Source organism: Macrobrachium rosenbergii, chromosome 51 (genome assembly GCF_040412425.1).
Source record: "Macrobrachium rosenbergii isolate ZJJX-2024 chromosome 51, ASM4041242v1, whole genome shotgun sequence".
In the NCBI taxonomy this organism is placed as follows: domain Eukaryota; kingdom Metazoa; phylum Arthropoda; class Malacostraca; order Decapoda; family Palaemonidae; genus Macrobrachium; species Macrobrachium rosenbergii.
Window position 1 is genome coordinate 36,200,451 of NC_089791.1, and position 26,932 is coordinate 36,227,382.

Genomic DNA, 26,932 nt, shown 5'->3' on the forward strand with positions numbered 1-26,932 from the left:
TTTCTCTATAGAACATATGAGCTTTTCAGTTGAGAAACATGCCAAGTGCCATTTTTAAAATATAATAAATTAAATTAAAAAATACTTTGGCCCAGGATGGCGCTTCGCATGTTTCTCGACTGAAAGGCTCATATGAAGATTTAATATGCAAGATAAAGGATCTTATAACTTATATATGAGCTTCTCAGTCGAGAAAAATGCCAAGTACCATTTTTAAAATATAATATATTAAATTAAAAATACCTATGGCCCAGGATGGCGCTTGGCATGTTTCTCGACTGAAAGACTCATATACAGTATACACATTATTCGCTGAAAATTCGCCCATTCACAGTATATTTTACTTAGAAATATTCACTAATTACTGTATTTTCATCTCATTTTCATGACTAAATGCACTTTTTCTGATACTGTAAAACTATTAAAATACTCAGGTAGTGCTCGAGTTAAGATAATCTGCCTTACAATAATTTGATTTTGTAATGGGCTAAGCAATTAATACCGATATGACAATATTTATAAAAAATATTTTAAAATTTCACGCGGGCGCAGCTAGCAGCTTACAACGAGGCAGCGAGAGAGGCCAAATTACAATAGACCAACTTCTTTTCCTCCATCTCTTTATCCCATCTTCTAACTAAAAAAATAAAAGAGAATGATAAAAGCATTGTTAGTGGCGTTATACTTGTGTAAATGCATACAGCCATAAAAACCAACAGGGAAACTGTTGTTTTGCTTATCACCAAATCGGATAACAAGAGCCGTTTTGCTTGTATTTCAACCATCTTACGGCAATACACAATTACCGTAGTTATAGTACAAATGACGTTAAGTAGAAAAGGACTGATATATTTTTACATTATACTCTTACTTGGTATGGATAAACGATCGTCAAGGAAATATACTGCTAAATTTAAGCTGCAAGTTGTAGCTGAAGCTGAGAAAACAATGTTCAAGCTGCTAATGACTATACTGTAAATTATCGTGCATTGGCAACATGGATGAAACTCGACCATAATTAAAATTGGAGAGAAAGTATTTTAATCAAAACTACTGAGCACGAAAGAACACATTACTGCTATTTTTACGCCAACAAACGATAAATACGTAAAGCTCATATTATGATCAAATCAAGTGAAAATAGCGAACGGAATCTTGATTTTTTTACACAAAACAAACGCCCCCAAACAGCCAACATTATCTATTAACGAAAAAAATAGCAAAATTAATTTCACAACGAGATGCATTTAAGTTATTTTTTGACTTAAAAACACTTCTTATAATGAAAAATAACCTTGCCCCATGTCAATAAAGTATCTAGAGATTCATTTATGCTGACTAGAAGCAAGAAAAGCCCTCTGAACTGAGTTGAATACACGAAATAAATTTGCCGCATAATCGATTTCCAAACCAAGACATTGATCGCTATGATCGCAATTTATAATACAAAAGCAACATAAGAATGCATACAATATTATTGGGTACAGTGAATTAAGGCATAACAATTTAAAAGATCCAAGGAAAAGATGCATATTTATGTTAACGTTTGTATAATACAATATGTGAATATAGAGTACAGTATAATGTAGCCTAGGCTACTGTATGTGTATACGATATACCATAGTGTAGGCTAAGCTAATTCTTGTTTGTTATTCAATTTCTCTTTGTACTGAATTATCATAAGTCACACTGCATGAACCTCCAGAATTAGCTGATATTAATAATTACTATACCATGTATGTATAGAGTATACTGTACTTTATAGTGTAGGCTAGGCTACCATATATGTATACATGGTAGCGAGTACCCCAGTGTAGGCTAGTCTATATTCGAGATACGTTTTGTCCAACAAACGATGGGCTTTTTTGGAACCTAACCCCATCGTAAGTAGGATAATACCTGTATAAGCATTTTTATTTTTTTTTGTGTTTGAACTATCAAAATAGGCAGTTCTAAGTGTTTTTAACAGGGTTCTAAGTCTTCGCGGGTTTTAGCTATTCGCAGGTGTGGTAGTGCATCCCCCGCGAATACGGGGGGCTTACTATACATATATATCTTTCTTTATCATTAAGGCAACACACACCTCTTAACTTCATTTTCATATTCTATGTCTACATGAGCAAGAGTGTCCAGAAAGTGTGACAAAATGATGAAATTGAGAGATATTTACTTAGTAGTAAAATAAATAATTAAATACTGTATATTTCCATGTATAAGATGCCCTTTAGATAAGACAAAGTAAAAAATTATGCCAAATTTTCATGAATTTACCTCATATCTATGTAAGATAACTGCTAAATTACAAAACGATATGTGTATAGGCTTGCATTTGGTTATGTAAAGATGATGTTATTACAAATGCTGTTTTACTTACTGTATCCTTAAAAATTCAAAATAAACAAAATAACAAGCCGATTCTATATCATGTTTTTCCTAAACATGTCGCGCCTAAAAGGGAAATCATTGTTTTGTTTAAGTTTTATCGCCAATCACAAACCCCTAACAATATGTATTGTACGACAATTATCATTCGTATGACTGAATTTTTCTTGACAGTTGTATGTAATCCAAAATTGTTTTATTTACCACCAAAATGATAATGAATTTTTAATGAAAAATGAATATTATGTTATCCTAAATGTTATTACTGCCATAATTATGCTACCAATAAAATTTCTGAAAGGTTACCGAAAGACAAAGGTTGCTGTGAGCGCAACCATAACTCGATGTTTACACTTTCTCAGCTTGGCTCACATAGATAAAAATTAATTTCATTGATATGGAATTATTCCTTGAATATGCCAATAATATACTATAAGGTAAAAATGGTTTTATTACCTTTATTAAAAGTTTATTCCATAATGTGAATCTTTTCATGTATGTTGGTGGCTAAGGCTAGCCTACCGATAAACATCTCTTAGAATTCACGGTTTGATTTTTAGAATGGAAGTACACTGTATAAGATGACCCCCAATTTTTTTGGGTGAATTCTAGGATTTAAAAGGTCATCTTATACACGGAAATATACACTAAGTGAATAAATATATATAATGTGCATGTATGTATGAATGTAATGTAATGTGCATATGTATGTATATATATATATATATATATATATATATATATATATATATATATATATATATATATATATATATATATATATATATAAAACCTCAATTTCATCCCCAGCAGGATTTAAACTGCTGCCTGATTCAGAATCAATGACAAACAGTGACTTTAACCACTGCGCCATCAAGTGATGGTGACAAAACACTTGATAATTACAATCCCCTTGGGTGTAATTTATTCCTGAGGCATAATGAATCAGACATAAAAACAATACGTATGAGAATAGCATAAAATATAAATATAAGAATCATAAGCATAACAATACCAAACAAAACACGCTCTAGCTTATCAGACATCTACCCAGCCTTCTTCACCCATCCAACACTGCATCCCCATCCCCTCCCAGCCAGGGAAACTGCTCCCCAGCCTCACCAACCTTCCAAAACAAACCCTTCTCTGAGTGAATTCCTCTACACAGCCATACTACCCCCTCCCCTCCCATGGTGCCCAGCCATCCAACTCATCCCCATCTAGGAAACATCTCCATGCCCCCCACCCCCAAAACCCTCTCTTCAGTCTGTTTATGAGTGTAAGCAGCATTACCAACATTTTCCTGAGGCTATGCAGCATTGCCAACCATCAGAAAGCAGTTTTTCACAATTTTTGAAATTTATATATGGTATTATATATCTTTGGGACCTTGGTTCCTGGTCCAGGTGTGTCAGGTAATGTCAGGTTTCAGATAATGGCAATCCGGATAACTGAAGGATTACTGTATACATGTTTTTCTAGATATAAGCAAAGCCATAAAAACATAACATCACAACAGTGAATATGGGTTTATTGCAGTTCAAGTAAAATTTCATCTGAAATTGACAGATACTTGTATGTCAGAAATGCAAGACACACTTTTCCATCGTCATGGCGTTATGGTTTATGGTCACCTCACTTTACCTAATAAACAGGGTTTGAATCCTAGCAGGACAGATTTTCTTTATATATATTTCCTATTCAAACTGAATGTTTATTAGTCTTTGTTGGTTTAATACTAGAAAAAAAAAATATTTGATGTTCCATTAGAATTATGTTAATACTGTACTGACTTGTAAAATTTTTCCAAGGACTCCCTTATCTTCTTGATAAAGATTAAATTTGAGTCAAACACAACTGAGTTTATTTCAATTGTAGAAAAAGCAAGATTGCAAAAGGAGTTAATGTTTTATCCTCTTGTGGTAGGACATGATCGTAATAAACACAGTGGAAATGAACTATATACTGGATTAAAAATTGTATATGGGTCAATTTTCCTCACTGCTGGTGGATGATAATGTGGTTTAATGATTATCTCCATGGCACTGACTGGTCAATGGCTTGCATCCAAAAATTATAGCATTTAACTTGATGCTTGAGGTTTTGATGTTGCAATCCCATTGACCACCTCAGGATTGGTTGGATATCCTCTACTCTCATCTAGACAAGCTGTGGACCACTCCCATGAGCACTGAATAAATTAGCTCATTGGTGTGGTTAAACTACTTCAATAATATTAATAAATACAGTGGTTCAGTTCAGTACTTACCCTGAGGTAGTTGAGGGTGTGGTTGGTAATGCCCTGCCGTGTTATATTCTTACTAAGGGTCTCAACCATGCCAGGGTCTTGCTGGGAGTGCATGGCCACAACGGACCGAGGAATTAATTCACGGTGGGCACGGACGGCAAAATGCCACGACTTGATTCGCATCAAGTCATCAAAGGTAAATTCTAAAATAAGTCGACCATCAGTGCAAACCTGCAAAAGATAATAAATTCATGAAGTAAGTTGTTTTTGTTTTAAACACCTGTACAAAGAAACACACTTCACAGCCAGTTTCACATCACACTTCCATTGTAAACTATAATCTTCAACAATCTTGAAAAATTTAAGACAGTACTATGAACATAATTTCTGATAATAAAAAAATGATTACAGTACTGTAATATATATCACAACTACAATACCTCACAATAAAGGACCCTAGTCCTTACTTTTCCTACATACCAAACAATATCTGCAATTCAAAACTAAGTAGTAAGGTATATATTTCTAAACAACTTGGGTGAAATGATTTGGAATAGGTGCTTTTTTAGGTAGTAAAATTCATTTATGTTCAATTTTTATCACCTTAACCTTAATTTCTTGATAGCTGCCAATTTTGATGCCATAGCCACTGTAATAATGGTTAATAAATTAATGAGATGATGAAGTCTACTTCATCCTATGCATCTCTTGTCTGCTAAATGAGTGTTTTTTGTCTTGAAGGCCCTCTCTGACTACTATTAATTAATTATAAAATCTCTCAAAATTAATAATTTAATTCTGATCTCTGTGAATACCTGTTGGGCACAAAGTAATCCTATGCTATATAGAATTTGATTTTCTTTAAACCATTGAATGGCTGCATCAAGAATTATAGCTCAAGACACTTGCACAACTTGGTTGCTCAAATTGCAGAATTTTTTTATAACTGCCATCTAACAAGGTTATTTTAAATTTCACAATCAAACAACAGTCAATCCCTTGTTTGTATTGTGTCTGACAACAGCTTCTTACCTTCGTGTACATAGATTTGCCATGATGAGTGACCATCGTGCACTGGTCACAGTCTAGGGTGATTGAGGTATTGTGAAAGGATTCTTTGGGGTGCTTCAAGGTGTAGTATAGCTCCGTGACACCACCTTCGAAGATGCTTCTAAAATACCGTGGTATTAGGGTTCTCCCAATGGCTGCAAGAGAAACAAAAGCTAATTATGAAGAGAAGTAAATTCAAGAAAAACTGGATTTAGATTGAAAAAATCAGCACTCTACCAACTTTCCACCATGAACCAAATAATGAGACAAGGTTAATACTTTTTATCCTATTAGCACATGATTCACATGCCCTTTCACCAACAACTACATCAACTAACAACATTAGACATTTTTATTAATGATCCAATATTCTATTTCAAAGCTCCATTTGAGTTATTATGCCAAGTAAACTCATAACAGGCAGTTTTTTTCTTTTTAACCAGTCTGCACTATAAAAGGTGACATGGAGAGAGAGAGAGAGAGAGAGAGAGAGAGAGAGAGAGAGAGAGAGAGAGAGAGAGAGAGAGAGAGAGAGAGAGAGAGAGAGAGAGAGATACTGCTATGCACAAAGGCCCTGTCACTTCATAGCTGCTTCGTACATTACACAGAAGCATCATCAGTAGCCAGTCCAACTTTTTTTTTCTCTATCATACACATACATGCACTGTTGTAACTGTTTCCATCAATGAACAACTTCTGGATACCCTTTCTTTACTTTCTGTACTGCAATACTGCAAATCTCATTTCTTTTCTTGCCTCTGATACTCTATATAGTATACACAGTAATTTAAACTTCTCGCACATGCTTTCCAGGGTTATTATGATAAAAATATATTGACAAAATCTATTTTCAACTTCCCACATTGCATCTCAAATTTTTAGATATGTGTGCCATAGTCTTGACTCTGTAGTCCAGTAATAAAAAAAACTTCTAAAAATATAAACTTTGTTATTGTAACTCATATTTAATTTCCTAAATCCTGGTTTTCCAGGGTATGCTGTACATGATACACTGAAATTCTCTATTTACTCTCATCACCTTTTCACTCACATTACTGAAAAAGTGTCCCTTTCAGTCACTCCTCAGGAACCTTACACACCTGGGTCAGACATAAAAAAAATACAGTATTCACAACAATAACAGGATATCACTTATTCCCATCGAGAGTTATTTCCACAAAAAAAAAAAAAAAAAAAAAAAAAAAAATCAGATTCATACTGATCCACACACACATCCACCTCTGTATTAGTTAACTTTACTACTTTTCTATTACTAAATTAAGTTGTCTCCCATAGCACTCGCTCCTCTGATTCAAAATCAAAAGTTTCCTGTAATAATTATGCCTGCCGTTATCTTTCATTCTAGATCCATCTTATGTTTTGTATTAACTTATCTATTTCTGCATTCTCTAAAGTTCTTGCATATATTCTCTTTCTCACTCCATCCCAACTTATTCTTCCTCTTCCACTTTTTTATCTTGCTTCAACAGAATTAAATTTCTTATAAAAAGGGAAACATACAAAGTGCAGCCTTACTGATACAAGACTCTAGTATAGCCTGTTAATAAATTTGGATTTATTCTAAACCCCAAGTACAGTATTTCAAAATCAAAATTCTCTAAATATTTTGGAGTGAAAAATGTTGGACATTTCAGAGAAGATAAGTCTCACTAAATCACTTACTATATCTTTTGGGGCCATCTTCAAGGCAAAAGGTAAGGGTGAGGGTGGCATCATCCTCAAAGAATTCAGTTGCAAACGCATCCCACCACAGATTATCTGATTCCTGTAAGAGAGGATCAAAAGGATTTAAAATTAACACAATAACACAGAAGAAGAAGTTAAAAGGATACCATAGTATTTTAAGGCAATGCATATTAATAAAATACCAATACCAGTCCTTTGTAAGTCATCTACATTTACTAAGCTAATTATAAATGGCAGATCTAAAAATGTGAATTTATGAAATATGAAAATATCGTCTTTCAGATAAACAAACCTCTAATAAATTTACACTTAAATCCTGAGTAAAGATGAATCATAATTATAATTCAAACTTCACCTGAACCATGAAACACTTTTGTGTAAGAATGAACTGCCAAATTTTCACTTTGCATTACACTCTTTAGATCATTCTACAAATGACAAATATCACTCTTGGGTACAGCAAAAAGTTTTGTAAAGTTTAAGATGTATTAAAACTGTCTAAACCTTTTCAAATCTACATATAAAGAACAAGTCAATGGTTAACATGTGCTAAATATACTGTGCCAGTATATTTAGGAGAAAAATTAATATTGTAAATGTGACACAGATATGTTAATGGACTGCATTAAAAATCTTGATAACTTTAATAACTTACTGTACTGCATACGCAGAAAGTAAGAAACCCTATAGGTATTAATGATAATCTTGATCCTACCAACTTCATTTAAATTTTTATGAAACAAAATGTTTAACTGTTAACTATATGAACAGTATTAAAATATATATATACCACACATTTACCTTCAGATTCATTTTTTTATCATTAAATAACAGGATAACATATTTGATGTAGCCTACATTCTAAATATCCTTGAGTTCTTGATGTTTCTAATACTGTACTATGATGACTCACATAAAGGACACCTAAATTTAGGCACTATTGTAATATTCATTATATTGTTTCCAAATAAAATATACAATAAAAGAAGGGATTTTAGTTTTAATACAGCAGGATTAACATTGTTTTCATCTGTTTTCATCTACTGTATACATTTTAGTGTAACTTTTCTGTTTGTTCATCATTTTGGAGATTTGCCAATGTTTGTATGGAAGGCCACAACTTTACAATTCACTGTAAGCTTTTGGTCAATAAACAACTCCATAATGGTTCTCTCCTCTTTGGCCTATAAGAAAATTTATTAATATACCTAATTATGAAAATGCAACATCAATAAGTCAGTATGAATTTTATTAATTAAAATTCCTCCTTAATCATGACTAGGATCCAACATACCAATTTGCAAATGCTGTAATCAAGTACAGGCATTTATTAAAGACTTTGGCCTTTACCTTTAGTTAGTTTACTACAGATGGGTGTGTAAGAAAGGTATATTACCTATCTGTTGTAACACAGAACTTTAAGGAAATAAGGGTATACATACATTATACATACATTGTTCATGTGTACCAGATTAATTATTAGCTAATTAGCATTTACATTACATGAACTGTCATTCTTAATGTTGTTTTACTGAATGTGATAAAATTCTTTTAGCTCCCCCCCCCATAAAATGCTAACCATTATCTTGTTAACTTTTAAATAGATCTCATATTTTCTTGGGTGTGCAATACTATTCAGAATAAAGAAAACCAATACAAACTTATTCATTTAAAACTTTAAAGGTGTTGCAATTAACTGTATGATTAATTTTCTCTAAAACAAACATACGTGAAGAGTTCTTTAAATTTCATTTCTTAGGTGTGACAAGTTTTGACCAACTGTGATTTCTCAAAATCTCTAAAAAATACTTGAAAATAAGAACATTAAGAGGGACTCATATTTTCATTGTGGTTTAATACGGCACTGTGACTGAAATTCCAGTGGTTCCATCCTTTTTACTGCTTTAGTCATAATCAATCTATTAATTCCAGCACTGTCAGATAAACCTAAGTGTCACTTTTAGCACACACAAACATATCATAAAACATGCAGCACCAGTGTATAAGGGGCCTTTTATGGAAAAGGAAGAGCAAAGTGTGCACATATTTTGGGAAAAGTGTTTCTGTAAATGATCCATGTTCTGCATTTGCTAGAGAACATATGATTTTAACCAATGTCAAATGAGCATCCAGTCATGGAAATATTTTTACAGAAAATGACTGGATTAAACCATGGAAAAATGATTGCCTTTTATAAGAGAAACTTCATCACACTGAAAATCTTAATAAAAATTAACCTGATTAAACACCATCAAACAGGCAATTATGTTCCGGCAGATTGTACTAACCAAATACAGGAAATAAATGCGATACCATTGAAAAAAGTTTTGCAAGCTTCAACTGAAGAAACAATTGGAAATGAGGTCACAAGCAGTGGATAAGTGCTGAATATTGCAATTTTTTTTAAACAATGAAAAAAGGCAGCTGCTGGGGTAGTTATGATTAGATTACATGCATAAATGGTACCCTAAATATAATAATGCACTCACAAAGTTAAAGTTGTAAGGCATGAAAGTCTATGACCAAGATTTCTATATATATAAATATAAATATAAGTCTTGTAAACACTAACAAAAACAATAAAATACATCCTGACTAAAAGGTTGTACAAGAAAATTCCTTATACTAAGAAAGTTTACGTATCTCTCAAAGGCCTCCAATGAATAAAGCTTCTCAGGAAAAAAAAAAAAAAAAAAAAAATTCAACTACATCATTTCAAAAGCAATTATTTTCAATAGGTAATTATTTTCAATAGGTAACTTCCCAATAAAAATGATTAAGTCTTGTTTACCCATTTACCAGGATATATCATAGGGCACATAAAAAAAACTAACATGAGGAGTCATGCAGATTAAATACAATACTGTAGTAAGTAAATAAATTCCAAGAATGCACAAAGTACAATATTACTGTCCATTAACACAGAACTTACCTCAGATCTTTGTTGTAGCCGTTTATTAAGCTCATAAAGGCGATAGTCAGGTTGACCAAAATATGGTGTGTGCCTTCTGTAAAAGAAGAAAGGGTTCAAATGACTAAGAGTATTCATATTAATGAAGAAGAGAAAAGATTAATATAAAAAAGGCATATCAATAATTAAAAAAAAAATTCATATGAAAAAAGGATTTTATACTGAATAACATCTAAATATGAAGAATACATAATGATTTTCATATATATTGGGGATATACATATACAGTATACTTTGTACAGTCTATTTTCAACATAAAACTATTCTACTTGCAAGAGGAAATTACAGGATAATAATACAGTATGTATAACAATTATCAGTCTCATAACCACTTCTACAACAAACCAGTCACCCTCATCTACACAATCTAACATTCTTTCAATTCCTTAAAACTTCTCATTGGTCTCAACAACTTGAACATTTTTCCAACACCCTCTACACAGCCTCTATTGATTTTATCAAACTTTTTTCCAAGACCATGTATGCCCACAGATTTCTCAATTTCCTTTAAAACTTCACACATAACAGTTTCATAACAAACAATTAGTGCCCACAGCATCTTCCTTACGAAAACAACAGTTCTCCCCCATCACTCCTTTTGTCATCCTCGTTCTCGGCTAGCACTCTGCAGGGCCCGAGTTCGAATCTCCGGCTGGCCAATGAAGAATTAGAGGAATTTATTTCTGGTGATAGAAATTCATTTCTCGGTATAATGCGGTTCGGATTCCACAATAAGCTGTAGGTCCCGTTATTAGGTAACCAATTGGTTCTTAGCCACGTAAAATAAGTCTAATCCTTTGGGCCAGCCCTTGGAGAGCACTTAGTCAGCTCAGTGGTCTGGTTAAACTAAGGTATACTTAACTTTTTCCTATCTTCTCCGTCAAATCCTGCCACACATATATTCTCTGGTATACAATGTAACGAAATGGCCCATTTATTTCAGTTAACTCTATCATTTTTACCTTCATACAGAATGATTATTCATCTCAGCCATTACTTCAGAGCCCTTCCATCATCAAAACATACCTTTCATAACCATGCCAGTCACTCAATCACTCTACAGTATTCCCCACTGTACCACAGCATCCCATTTTTAAATCCTAGTGGCTTGCGTTTCTTCAGCCTCTCAATTGTCTCCTTTAACTTCCTCAACAGTCAACTTCCCCAATCATAACATTCACACACACACACAATCTTTTATTGCGAGTTTCTTTTCTTCAATAACCATTCTCCTTTCATTTAATTCCACATAATACAACTTTCCAGTCTTCCTGAAGTCTTGCTCTATTCTTGTTCACATTTCTTTTTCTCTCTCTCACGTCTGCCTTGACTCACTCGTATAATCTGGACATGATCTCCTCTTCAGTCATGCTACTGTATCTCAAAATCATCTTTTTTTTTTACTTGACATTTCATACTTTCATCCTACAACCTGGTAATTTTAATCCTTCTACCTGTACACCTATATCCACAAAGACTCCCAACTGCTTTTTCTCGTATTCCTTCCACCTCCCTATTATTGTACTGTTCGCTAATCACGCTTCATTCTTTTTAAACTCACTTTTCTTAAATAAGTTTACACCCACAATGCACTTGCTCCTCTCCAAATAATGCTATCTTGACTTCTGATTCAGCCAAACAATGATCAGATATACCACTAGCCACTCGCCATCTTACTACCACCATCACTTTGCTCTTCCAGCACTTCTGTGCTAACACAATCTACACACCACTTTTCATCTCCATATTTCTTTCCCAAGTATACTAACGAATATACGTCTTTGGATATTTATTTCCAACAATCAACTCTGTGTGTGTGTGTGTGTGTGTACAAAAAGTTACGGTGTGCTGTGTAGGGAGGTTCTCTTATTTCCTAAATTCCTAATTGCGTTTTTAGAAAGTTGACGTAATGTCCACGCTGTGACGTTTCGTATGTGCAAAGTAGTGCACCGATCATTTCCATTCCCTCCACTTCTCTCGGTTACTTTTCTAAAACTTCTCGAAGCCCGAGGTTGATATCTTGTATTTAAACTTCGTTTTAAGTCCTAACAGTGTTAATTTGAGGCAAGATGTGTTTTTATATAAATACTGTTCAAAGACACAAACAGATATACACACGCATAGATATATGCGTTTATATAAACACAACTTGCCTCAAAGTAACACTTATGAATTATAACCAAGTTTGAAATACAAGATATCCAGCCTCCGAAGTCGAGAACTTATAGAAAAAGTAGCTGGGAGGTGGGGGTGGGGGTGGGAGTGGGAGCTGTTAAATTCTGACCAAGACAAGTGAAGGGAATGGAAATGATCTTGCACATCACAAACGTCACATAGCCGACATCACACCAACTTTCGAAAATCGTAATTAGTAATTTGGGAAATAAGAGAAGCTCCCTACACAGCAGTGTAACATTTTTTCTACTTCAGAATTGAGTTTCATTTAAACCGAAAAAAGAATAAACACGAAAGGTCAAATTATAATAATTATCACTCCACCATTCTGTGTTCCTGGTGACGAACTACTTAAAGTAATGCGTCGGGTATCGTAACTAAATACTGTAATGAATTTTTCATTTACATGTGTAACAGTGCCTGCTTCCTGAAATATTTCACATAAAACGAGAAGCATATCAACCAAACAAAGAAGTTAGGAAAAGCACATAGAGGAGGAGGAGGAGTCAACCAACAATAAACTTGGGGGATCTGGGGGAGGGGGTGGATGAGGGAGAGAAGAGATGGGGGAACCCAGAAAGAATACGAGCGAGGGAGGAGGTGAGGGGGAACGCTCCCGGGAGGCAGCCCTACAAATTTTACGCGACGTGTAAATAAATCTAGTACAACCAACCATCCTCCCTACTTTACATAAAACAGCTTCAACTTCCACCGTATAACAGAACAACTCAAAAGATATCCTTTTCATCATTCATATAAACACACATTCCAACAGACAAAAAGATGGTCTTCAAAATTATAAGCTACTATTTGACACTGACAACGCTGGCGGGGAGAGAGAGAGAGAGAGAGAGAGAGAGAGAGAGAGAGAGAGAGAGAGAGAGAGCAGCGTCCCTACCACCAGATCATACCAGCCCGAGAACCCCCTAACCAGGCAAAGGGCCCCGTTATTTCAACCCCATAACAAGGTCTTCCATGACAGTGCAGCCTGGTAATGTTTACAGCACCTTTCTGGAACGGACCGACAACATGACTGAAATGTCTTTTATACTTTACCAAACTTCACACTTATAAAACAAAACGTTATGTTTCGGAAGGCCGACTTGTCAAGCTCTCCACCTGCCCCCACCCCACGCATTCTGCCGAACCTCTCCCTCCTTGTTCTACAGCTCCCATCCTCCCAAAGAACCACCCCCCGGCTCCCCCAGGTCTTCGCCAGCTCTCAGTAATATTGAGAACTAACTTGCGATCTCCCTACATCCGTCCAAATCCCCCTCCGAAGCTTTCCAGAAACCGTTGAACAGATTTTTCCACATCTAACAAAACTGTGAGATACATCCCAATAAGTTTTCAAATCTGAACGAGAATATTTGTACCAACGTATCTGACAGAACTGAAACCAGAAAAGTAATTTTACTCAAGAGCTGGGTCAAGTCACTACCGATTATTACGATATCTGCTGATGAAACCAATTGCAATGTCCAGGTTTTCTTCTCATCTTCGTTCGAAATACGAGTGGAGATTTTCCTTGTGGAGACGCGCACAACTTCGTACATCGCTTGGAAGGAGGGTTGGGGGAAATGAACTTGCACTTGGACTACTTACCAGTACGACAGAGATCCAGGAGATATCTTGGTTGTAGTTTTCGATATGCGAGCAAAATATGCTGTGAGTCGGTAAATTTCAATAAACAATCTTTGCTGTTGTTGTTGTAAATTAGTTATATCTGCAACATCCATGTCCACAGCAAGCGCATCCTTACCGAACTGTTCGAGTTGTGGCAGAAGCAAAATAGTGTATATAGTATATAACTTACCATAAAAACTCTATACTGATACTCAGGGAAATCTCAGCTTGGCTACTGCAGCACTGACCTCTGACGTGCGCTTGAAAGCTTTCTTTAAAGGACAAGAACAAAGGCTTACATTTTTTTTAACACCAATCATTAGCAGAGTTCTTTAGGCGTCACAGCGTCCCTGCATTCTATTCTCACTATCAATAGTTCTCTTTTCACTATCAATAGTGCGATGTTTGTTTGGAACGTTATGCACGGAACAATTCGACACTGAAAACGACGCAAAAGATATGTTCTCAGTTTTTGCCTACTTAACTAACTTCCTTTAACGTAAGTTTCAGGGTCAAAGTTCAGCTGTGCTTCCGATTATTGATTCCGAAGATTGCCTCGGCTCCTTTCGAATTTTTATTGCACTTTGTGAAAATATGTCCCTCCCGCGCTTTGGTTAACGTATATAACTTGAGCGGAGGGTGTCGCTTTTACGATGTTTATGCTGCTCTTCTTAGGCCTTCTTGAGAGAGAGAGAGAGAGAGAGAGAGAGAGAGAGAGAGAGAGAGAGAGAGAGAGAGAGAGAGAAAACATCAAGATAAATTTCTCTGTAACTGTCTTCAAACACACACAAACACACACACACACACACACACACACACACACACACACACACATATATATATATATATATATATATATATATATATATATATATATATATATATATATATATATATAATATTATAAAGAAATACATACATACATCGGATGATAACGAGTTACTTATGACAGCACAGTATATAAACTTTTGAAGTAAATAAACAAACCTTATCACAAACACATCCAATTCACCCGGTCGATTTTTACAAGAGACAATATACTGCCTTTTCCTTCCTCTGCCCAATCCCTCATCTGTCTATCTATATGGTGAGTTTGATCACACACACGTACGTATATATATATATATATATATATATATATATATATATATATATATATATATATATATATATATATATATATATATATATATATATATATATTACGTTGTGCCCCGAAGATGTGTTAAAATACACGAAAGTACTAGGCACTCTGTCGTTTCATTTGAACTTTCCAAGTGGCTTCTAATATATATATATATATATATATATATATATATATATATATATATATATATATATATATATATATATATATATATATATATATATATATATATATATATATATATATATATTCAAACTCGCCCCATTTAAACGAACACTGGACAAGAGGCATTTCCAGCAGCCTGAAGGTCCAAACTATATTGTCTAGTATCTTAAAAGGTGTCTAATCTAAACGTTCAGAAACTTCCCGCAAAATATCCCTGTCCCTAGATGCACTAACCTTTCTTTGTCAAGGGACGTTTTTATAAAAAATGCAAGCGCAATACTCATCTGTTACTAACTCCGGTATGAAAACTTAATCAACTATAGCGTGAATTGAGTATAATTTCCAAATATTTAATGGCAGAAGTAGTCGTCATGGAAAACGAAGGGTATCGCCAATGTAATCACCAACAAAACGAGTGTACTAAAATCCACTATGATGTGGTACATTCCAGAAAAATCAAAATGGGAACAAAGGCACCCTCTCAGCAGTAATTACATCCACAGTTGTTCATCATTCAAAGGTTTTCCCCGATTTTTTTTATATAAGTGTTTCGAGTTCGATTAACACGAAGACCTTAGAATTTTGATCAAAAAATTGTACGAAATTAAATTGCCATTTAAGTTCATATTTCGTTCCAGTAAACTCCTAGAGCGTTGCGGTCTTGCCTCTCAGTAAGTTACCTGACAACAGCTGGTAGTACCTGAATTAGGGGCCCCAGTTCAGGGTACAAGCACCTGCTGCCTTGTAGGTTGACACTTCTTAGGATAATGGCTAAATCCACAATCATATATCGTGGCCTTGCTCAGGATATCACCAGAAATTATTAGCAGCATGATGATGGGCACGAGTAAGGTGATGAGGTGCTTTGTCTCCAAGGCTTCAATTCTGTATGCCTAGAGGATGACCTTAGTTACCAACCAACAGGCAACGGTAAAAGGGGTACTGGCCTTAATCCGCTAAGGCTTGGAAGTTACAAGGAACTGGCGATCCCTCAGTGTATGTAGCTAATAATTTCTCTGAGGATTCTGCCAAACTTAACAGACAAGCACAAATTAGAATGGCCCCGAGTCCCAAGCACAGGGGGTTGCTAAGGATCTACTGGCTATTAATATTAAGGATAAATTAAAATAGGAAACTTGAATGTAAGAACCCTGAATCAAGTTGTTAAAATATAATAAGCAGAAAATGAACTCCATCATATGGATAGGACATCCCAGCTGTTGGTGAATCATGGTTCAAAGAAAACGGAAAAGAAGAGATTAAAAGGGAACTGGTACAAAAGCTGACATGAACTTACCAGCAAATGCCAAAAAGGCACTGACTGACTGACTTGTGAGCCACATTAATGCTGGCAGATTTAAATAAAAAAAGTGTATTATAAATATTAAGCTGCATTATGCTTCAATGAATGAACTCTAAGAAACAAATGATAATTTTATATGAACTGCAGAATAGTAAAGATGAAATACCAAGAAGATATATGACAATTGCTGTTGGTGATATGACTGCGAAACTTGTTATTAGCAAAAATAAAGGCAAAGAGAATGTAACAGATAAAAAAAAGGCAAGGAGTCTGCAAACAAAAATGGAGTGAAATTTATTGTTTTTTTCACCGCCAATAATTTGGTATTTGTATGTGCTCTTTTCCCAACAAAAGGAAATCTCAAGGACAACTGGACACCGCTTGTGGCAGCCATAGAAATCAAGTAGATCACACAGCCATTTAAGGAGAGAGAAATGAACTTTGAGGAATGCTAGGCGCTATAAAGGAGCTAATGTAGGCAGCAAACAAAAACTTATCATTGCCTATCTAAAGCTAATATATACAGCCCAACAAAAAAGTTGAGAGAATATCTAGGTTTCATACAATAAGAGACTTTTGCTAGTGTATATCAGAACATTAGCAGTTCTAGAAACCATATCTGAGGAGCAGGAGATAATCAGCGAGGACTGCGGTGGTTGGTTTAACGTCAAGAATGCACATCAGTGTGCTGAAAAAAAGCACTATGATATGGGATAACAGGGTAGAAATTTAGGATACCAGACAAGACTTGGACTACAGCAAAGAATAGAAAATCGCAAAAGCTACACGAAAACAAATTTTAAGGATGAGATGAAAATCGCAAAAAATGTGCTAAGTACTACAGTCTAGAAACTGATGTTAAACAAGCTGATGGTGTTGAAAAAACCTAGTATTCAGGGAGGGGCACTACTGTTAGGGCAGCCTACAGAACTATTAACAAAATTTATATGGGTGAAAAGTAGGAAAGGAGAAATGGGCCATTAACATGATGAGGCCATGAGTAAGAGATTGAGAGGATAAACTGAGTGATATGCGACAAGCGGAAGAACAACTTTAAGCGTTTATGAATGAAATGGAAATGAGAGCAAAAGATACCAGAGAAAGTGACCTGACGATATGGTAATTATTCGAAGCACTGCACTTTCACTGGTTGTAATGAAGACATTAAGTATGCTTATTCTCAACACGCTGGAGTAAGAAACTGATTAGAGTTGAACACACTGTATTAGCACAGGCAGGAGATTCAGGGATTAACTATGTAAGATATAATGTGCAGCAGTGTACAGTTTAAAAATCTCCTTCTGATGGTTTTTTGCTGATTATGTAAAAGCATATTTCCAGTTAATTATGTAAAACCAATTCAAATTATCCAAGAACGAAGTATTGCAAAACTAGTTCATGGAGTCATGTCTAGCATGTGACAGTCTCAGCTGGGCTCCTAAGTATCATAAGAGCTGGAAGACCCAGACCTACTTGGAATAGAACCATGAGATTGGAGGTTTGAGAAGGCAGGAGATTTGCAGAAGAGAGGTCCTTTGCATCACACAGTTGATCTCCAGTATATTTTTTGAGATATCTGCCAGCATATAAGAAGGTGCAACATGTTTTAAAAGGTTTTAGGTGCAACGTTTCAAAGGAAAGTTTAAGGTGCCTCGTGTTTCCAGGAAAAGTTTAAGGTTCATATGGTTCCCATTGTTTCAATCAAAAGTTCCAGGCTCATAAGGTACCCATGTTTCATTCAACAGTTTAAGGTTCCTCGTGCCTCACTGTCAAGTTCATATGAGATTTCCTCAAATGAACCCAATCTCTGAATGCCTTGACCGTAACAATAAATCTGAATGAATGTTCTGGACATGAGATGAATCCAATATCTACGAGATAACTTCATAACTGTTTTTCTGTTTACTCGTCCACCTTATTGCTTCTTGAAAATAAAACGTTACATCTTTTTTAATTTTGGAAGTTGACAATAAACACTCCTTGAAAACAGTTAAAATGGGTAAACCTGACAGTAAATGGTATAAGTTTCACTTCCTTTTTTTCCGGTACACAGTAACCTTGTTCGTCCTTATTTGAGATGACTAATATGAAGTTCGGGTTACTTCCACTTTCCCCTCTTCGGTAGGACTGACCCAGCCATACTCCCTCTTTAGACCCACTTTCAACATCAGTATAGACATTGGCTTTTCTCATCACAAGATACCATTTCGACCACTACTCTGTTAAGCCAAGAGACGCCTGCTTCCTTCCGTGCGACCTCGAGCATAATATGTCAGGTCTTCGCATACCGCATTTATTTTGTGGAGATCGATAATCCTCCAATGCTTAGTTTGGTGACTGGTATTGTGCCTTATCTCAACTGCTAAACACGCATACCTTCCCGTTCTGAGTCAGTTATGCCCGATATACTTTCGTCCATGCATCTTTCAAACTGGTCTATTCGAGACTGGCCGCACTCGCTCGTTTTGTTAATTTCTTTTTTCTGAACTACAGACAGAGAGCCTAGAAGTCTTACCCATCAGTCTATGGGTAAAAATAGGAAAGGGGAAAAATGAAATAGGCAAACAGAAACCTCGATACGACATGAAAACAATTGAAAGAAAACTCAATACTGTTACCAGGGCAAATTTGGCCTTCTACCATCGCGGATCCTTGCTCCTTAATTCTGACATTCTACTCTAACCTGCAACACATTCTTGCATATGGTGATGGCAGCAAAGCGTTAGATGACATTTCTGAAGATAACAAACACGGAGGTATACCCTTCACTCTCTTGTGATTGCATTTTTACCTCTTGCATGTGGGTACAAAATTACCTACTGTATATAAAGAAGAAGAAGAAGAAGAAGAAGAAGAAGAAGAAAGAGGGAGACCGTGAGCAAAAGCAAACGATACTTCTGTAGACTTCAACGAGATCAAATAAACATTCATTATTCTACCGTTAACGGAACTTTCGGTAACTATAACTTCCCCCAAGCAAACCGGATTCCTCCGTCGACGGAGGAAATGTCCAAAGGTAAAACGTCAGGTATTATTTATAGATAAAGCGACGGTGTATGCACCGTAATACCGATCTGATCTAATCTAATCTAATATCTCTCTCTCTGTCTTGTAATACACACACACACACACACACACACACACACACACACACACATATATATATATATATATATATATATATATATATATATATATATATATATATATATATATATATATATATATATATATATATGTATATATATGTACATATATATATAAATACATTGTTATATGTGCATTGTTGAACTTTGAATTCCTTTACCTTATCAAATTGAATCGTTTACACATTCAAAATGATCTACATTGAAAGGAATCAATGACAGCCAAAGCACAACGATGGTCTTTCAACAGTAGCTGTGAAGAAACTTGAAAGCATGAACGTTTGAACTCCCAAGCACAGACGTTACAAAAACACCTCCATTCTGTACAACATACATAACGCCTAAATATTTATGGAAACACCTGAAGCATTTTCAGAGAGAGAGAGAGAGAGAGAGAGAGAGAGAGAGAGAGAGAGAGAGAGAGAGAGAGATTCCACACTTTTTTTTTTCGCCACGGTATGTGATCAGAAGTATATGTAGCAGTTTGGTAGGGGAGGTTTAAATACAACCTTTCCTCGAACGAAGGAGGGCTCTCTCTCTCTCTCTCTCTCTCTCTCTCTCTCTCTCCTCTCTCTCTCTCTCTCTCTCTGAGACGCCTTTCGCGCGTTACAGGAGCAGAGGCTGCGGCCCTGGCTTTTCTACAAACACTATTTCGGCCACTTCATTACATTCAGGTGAAGGCGCCATTCCTCCTTTGAGGCGGGCCCGTCGGAGACCTCTTCCCCTAGACAAGACACCCCCCAATCCCCACTTCCTCTGTCGAGGCCAGCAATCCCCAAATTGGTTTCCGTTTTGGAATTCCCACACTGCTCCACTTCCCTCCGATTCCTAAACTCTTCCCGCTGTCAAGGGGCGGGTCATCTATCGCTTCCTTCGGGGTCAAATGCGGCAGTCTGGCTTCTTAATATTCAAGGATAAAGAAGACTATAATATCCATATAGGCCGTGCTGTATGAAATCTCAGCAATTACGGCACACAGAAATAACAAATGGAGAGCGCGTTCAACATTGCATTTACTATAACTGGTGGAAATTAGCCTAGTTGCAGGATGGTGGCTATCGAACAGCAGCATACTGGATGATTTACCAAATAATGACGTATATCGTGAAAGGAACCTCGGGAAGCGTATATGATTGGAGAGAGAGAGAGAGAGAGAGAGAGAGAGAGAGAGAGAGAGAGAGAGAGAGAGAGAGAGAGGAGAGTGCATGCACGGAAAACATTAAATAAAATCACAGTAACCCAAACCGACTATAATTTTTTTTTTTCAACAGACATGAACACAAACAAAAATGTCCTCGACACATTTCATCGTATGGCAGCGACAGAAGCCTAGCTTTGTCAGTACCATTTTGCCCCCTACAGCTAAGGCAACAATACGATCTAAATGAATGAATGTGTCCTGAAAATTAGGTTGTAAAAAGAGGCACCAAGGCAATTTCGGTCATTCATGAGCACAAGACAATGAGAGAGAGTTGGAGTGGTTGACAGCACGATACAAGAATCGGAAAATAAATGAGAAGCAGCACATGAATCTCAAGGTGAAACTTGTCTAAACATGTAGTTTCACTAAGAAGTGATATTTAGAGACAGCAAATTAGAAAACAGGAATTGGGAACGGAAGTAAAGTAAGAAGGCTAAACTGTGAGTGCACTCAGAGGCCGAAAGGACACTGCAAACGCCATTAATAACGCCTACAGCGCACCGCGTGAGGTGAACTGATGGCACTACTCCACCAAAGGAAAAGAGATCTAAAGCATAATGTCACTCTCTTTACCAGCTTTCACGAGAAAGGGAAAAGAGATTAGTTTTGAGGGCAAAAGTAAGGAAACGTCTGCGGAACTAAGAAAATGGACACTTTTAGCACTACTTCCGTCCAGAAAATCTATTCTGATAGCAAGAGACAGACGTCAACAACACCTACAGTGACAGCTCATCAATAAAAACCACATTTATTTATTACCGTTAAAAAAAAAGCTAAGTATACCTTAGTTTAACCAGACCACTGAGCTGATCCAGCTCTCCTAGGGTTGGCCCGAAGGATTAGACTTTTTTTACGTGGTAAAACCAGTTGGTTACCTAGCGACAGGACCTACAGCTTATTGTGGAATCCGAACCACATTATACCGAGAAATGAATTTTATCACCAGAAATAAATTCCTCCAATTCTTCATTGGCTGGCCGGAGACTCGAACTCGGGCCCAGCAGAGTGCTAGCCGACAACTCTACCGACTCATCCAACGAGGAACTATTTAGCGAATGGTAAAAAAATTAATGGCGAAGATATAAAACATGCTACAGAACACAAACAGGGAATTATAAACAAATACACAAGAAAACAATTACACAAGCGATTAAAATCTACCAAAGAGGTCGTCTTATAATACAGACTTCAATATGATAAAGTCAGGCTAAGGAGCAGAACGGGATACGGGGCAATCGTTGGAAAGAGTAACCAGGTAAGACTTAAGCGACGAATCTTGGTTTTGTGAAGTGAACCAGAGAGCAAAATGCCGCACCCTTTTATGCCGACAAAAACTTCCGCTTCGAAAATTTAAATGTTCATGAGAGATATTATACATCCATTAAGACGTAGCCTTAGAAGACTGACAAAAAATCTTTTTACTTCCTAATTTTTTACCATGTCGTTATATAAATCACAACTAAGTTTCAAAACAGCACCACAACGAGTGTGAAATATTTTTTAAAAACTTTTACATGTTACATTCATTTCCTATTTTTAGGTGATTTTTCACAAATAAAATATTAATGAACATGAACAATACATTTTATATATAGTAGACATTGAAGCGCAAGACCCGTATCCCTACCGCTAATTCTGTGTAACAAGAATCGGCAGCCGCGGCCCAGCCTCTCTCACTGATGGCTACCAGCTAAGCAGGAAGAATGAAGATAGCTGGGTAAGATCTTACAGGACGGTGCGTAACGTCCCTAGGTCATGACTTGCTGTCTCGACTCTCATATACTATAGTAATTTAGATGGTATGGGTATGGTAAGATCTTACAGGACGGTGCGTAGCGTCCCTGCGTCAGGACTTTGCGTCTCGACTCTCATATACTATAGTTATTTTGATGATATGAGTATGGTAGTATATGTTGTACGAACAGAAGTGCTAAGACAAAATACAATTGTTCATATGTCTTCCTACTTTTTATATATAATTCAAGACAACGAAAAATGACACAAAATAAGCAAAACTTCAAATCAAACGCAGACCACATACGCCTGAGGCAAGAAACTCATCCACTCACACAAATACTACCTCTGGTCCCATGAACTTGCTACAGGGGGGACCACTATTCGATACCTTGACTGGAAGAGTAAAAAGCACAATTCAGGCGCTTTCCTTAGATATCCAGTATGCCTCCGTTAACCTAAGTTAATTCATATGTGGTTGTTATTCGACTGGTGTAGATTGCAATTGTAGTTGAAAACAAGAAAAGGAGAAAAAATGAATAGGAGATTAGTGATCGGTATTCAGCTATAATGTATACAATCACATCAAAACTGTGAATGGGGAGGGTCTCGACGATGCAATCTTCACCCCATCCAGGTGTAAAAGTTCAAAAGGTAACTCTCTCTCTCTCTCTCTCTCTCTCTCTCTCTCTCTCTTCCTTCATCCACGGCACTCCACTTCCACCAAAGCCATTGATTTTCTACCTTTATGCTAGCATGACGATTTTATCATGACTAAGCACGCGAACTCGCACCTATTATTGCCAGCAAAATCACAATCACCACCACTGCTGTCGTCGCCTGTACAAACGACCCAGATATGCGGTTCCATTGCTCAAGGTTTACGTGTTTTAGAGAAACAAATACCATCAACTCCTACTCAGATGTAACAACACCTAAATGTATGTGACAATGTTACCGTCAAAGGAGATTATAAGGAATTAGTCAAAAGCGACATTACATTTCCGGTACCCGACAAGGTCTACTATGCAGTTAAGGTTGGAATGTGAAAACCTAAGTCGTAGCTTTGATTCATCACACCAATCCACACGATTATGTTTTCTGGTATCTTTTTAGCTTACCGCCACAAATTCCTGCAAATATAGTCAACGTTTTCCTTCGCAGCGGTGCAAAAATGAAGTTGGACATAGTCGTGCTTTTTGAAAGCGCGCAAAATATTTTTTTGTTAAAAATGTTGACGATAAGGGGAGCAAGATCTGGCAGTACAGGCGCTGTCAGGCAATGTCTTTCGGTATCTTTTGATGCCACGCCATCAATAGGGGCACCAAATAGCGCTCCTGTCGTATGTTCAGAATACTGGACCAGCGAACACGTGTCTTTTTCTTTTTTCAGGTGCACATGATAATACAATTAATACTCTGCCTTTCGGTTATGTTTATCGATTTGAAAGTCATACTTATAAACACATACTATCTTTCCAAAGACTGGCAACAACACATTTATCATATAACTTAATAATGCGCTTGATATCGAACAACACGACTAGTTTAAAATATACGGCTGATACATACAACTACGTCATTGGGGGTTTACAACCAAAGCTTTATTGTTACTCCTCATAACAAGGACTCTCGGGAAAATAAAAAAATGAAAAAAGCAACACCTTGCCAAGTAAATTACAGAATGGGAAAGCAGTAAAAGCATTACTGAATTGAACTGAATATAGAATTTAGGCCAAAGGCCTAGCACTGGGACCTATGAGGTCATTCAGCGCTGAAACGGAAACTGGCAGCAAAAGGGTGAAAGGTGTAACGGAAGTACAACCACGAATCTATTGTTAGGAGAGGGTGGAAAGTAAGATGGAAGAGAATATGGAAGGAGGTACAGTAAAAGAAACGAAAGGGGTTGCAGCTAGGGGCCGAAGGCACGCTGCAAAGAACCTTAAGTAATGCCTACAGTGCACCGCACGAGGTGCACTGACGGCACTACCCCACTACGGAGAGAATCATTTTTAACCATTAGGATTTTTGTGTATGCAACTTTCTGAACTGGCTGCTGAGGGCTTCATTCTGGGTCTCATTCAGTCTTTCAAGGATAAGCAACATTGCGTCGAAGGCTTTTCCTATGAAAGTAAATCTATCGTATCAGTGGTTAGGAAATAAGACGGTACAGTTTGTAGACAATGCAAATCTTCCTGCACCTGTTCTTTCTCCTCAACTAAGGAATGTTAATGCTATACTCAATAGAAATCTGGAACGGATCACAAAGTAATGTTATCAGGGAAATTATGAGGATAAATACTAAATCAAATCCAATATAGGAACTGATCAATAATCTTCAAAATAGCATTATTACTACATGAAGTAAGACAATATAGTTGAGAATTGCGAAATGAGCTTATCATAAGTATTTCGGCTATATCTGAATCTCACACCAAACTAACAGCGGCGCTTTTCAATCGTTCTTTCATATCTCAGGCAGAAACGTCCTCTGCGTAAAAATTGTAAATAAAGGACTAGTTTTTAGAGAATGAAGGGTATTTATATAAATACACAACACAAATAAATAAAACTGGCTTTCAATGATACCCAAAAACGATGCGATGTAACGCAAACGTGAAATACGACATGAGGTTCAATTACCACTTTGAAAACATTTTCAGAAGCAGTGAAAAGCAGCTGCCGTATTTATATACATATATATATATATATATATATATATATATATATATATATATATATATATATATATATATATATATATATATATATATATATATATATATATATTTCTTAATCAAAGTCGTGAGGCGCATAAAACTCTAGAAGCCGTGTCAGTAAATGCAATGAGGAAGGTCAGTGAGGGCAAAGTTTTCTGAACTTTTCTGCATCATCAATACGATTTGATTTACCGTTCGTCAATTATTAAGATCATCCTTTCTCTCACTGGATGGCGGTTTCTCTAAGGAATAAGGAACCTAGGACAATTTCAATTTTCACTGCAACACAGCAATACTGGAGAAGTAGCAGTAGCAATGGTAGTGACAACACGAAAACCTATTTTCACTGGGGGACCCATCTCCAAAAGTTTGTTGATCAATACGTGGATTCATCACGCAAGGACAAATTACTACCGGAGACTACGCAATGCGTCCACACCCACACTGGACCAGCATTTTAGAAATGAAATCTTTTATGAATACCTACTTAATTCCACAAAGCCACAGCTGTTTCAATCAATCTGCTATCCTTTACCTTTTGAATATTAATTTCAACTACACAATTACATAGAGTGAAATCTGGTGATCGAAGTTGGGAACTAAACTCGTTGTACAGTGGATTTTGAGGGACGATAGTGGAGTTTTTGGCGGGTGGCAAGTATTTATTTATTTATTTTTTTTTTTTTGCGTTGCATTAACATCGGTGGAGCTTTAAAACTACATTCCCCTACCATGGCCTTATTGTACTCTCTATGCCGATATTTTCATCTTCGAGTTTTTTTTTTATATTGCCCTGTCAGTCAAGAAAAATAAGACTGTCCAATTACAATGCAAGTCTACAGTGAGTGTGGAGTTATATTAGGAAGAAAAACATGCCTCATGTTCATTACTTTACAGATATAATAAGACACATCCAAGGTATGTTAATATGTACTACATGCACTTATAGATATATTTTTTCAACATTAAGCTGTTCCTTAAGAGGGGGTCAGCTTTCAATTAAAAAAAAAAGCCATAAAAAGGCAAATATACTTTCAACGCCATATTCATACACTTCAAATGTCAAATTGTGGAGGAAGCCCCTCAACAAATGACTTCCACAACATTAGTTGTGCCATGAAACTACAACGAAGGCTCTTAAGCAGCATGTCAGATTCCCTTTACCTTACACAGACAAAGTCGTGCCTCCAGGATACCAGACTTACATTTAGATGCCGCAAGACAGTTTTGGAAAATAATCTGTCACGTCATCTTTCCAAAGATATCAGACAAGACATAAGACGATTTCGACTCTGCTGTACTGTACAAATTCCTGTCGAATTCAGGTTCTCTTTGGGGAAAGAGTCGAAATCAACTCA

At 36.3% G+C, this 26,932-nt stretch overlaps 1 protein-coding gene across 5 annotated transcripts in view; it reads right to left on the reverse strand.

Annotated features, from left to right (window-relative positions):
• Positions 1 to 26,932, reverse strand: part of Chi (LIM domain-binding protein 2 Chi) — a 111,362-nt gene that overhangs the window by 56,897 nt on the left and 27,533 nt on the right. For all 5 annotated transcript variants that reach the window (XM_067095271.1, XM_067095273.1, XM_067095268.1 and 2 more), the window contains 4 exons: positions 10,320 to 10,395; positions 7,364 to 7,466; positions 5,663 to 5,835; positions 4,652 to 4,861 (listed from right to left, as the gene is read on the reverse strand). In XM_067095271.1, coding sequence (XP_066951372.1) covers positions 4,652 to 4,861; positions 5,663 to 5,835; positions 7,364 to 7,466; positions 10,320 to 10,395 — 562 coding nt within the window. The remainder of the gene's footprint in view (positions 1 to 4,651; positions 4,862 to 5,662; positions 5,836 to 7,363; positions 7,467 to 10,319; positions 10,396 to 26,932) is intronic.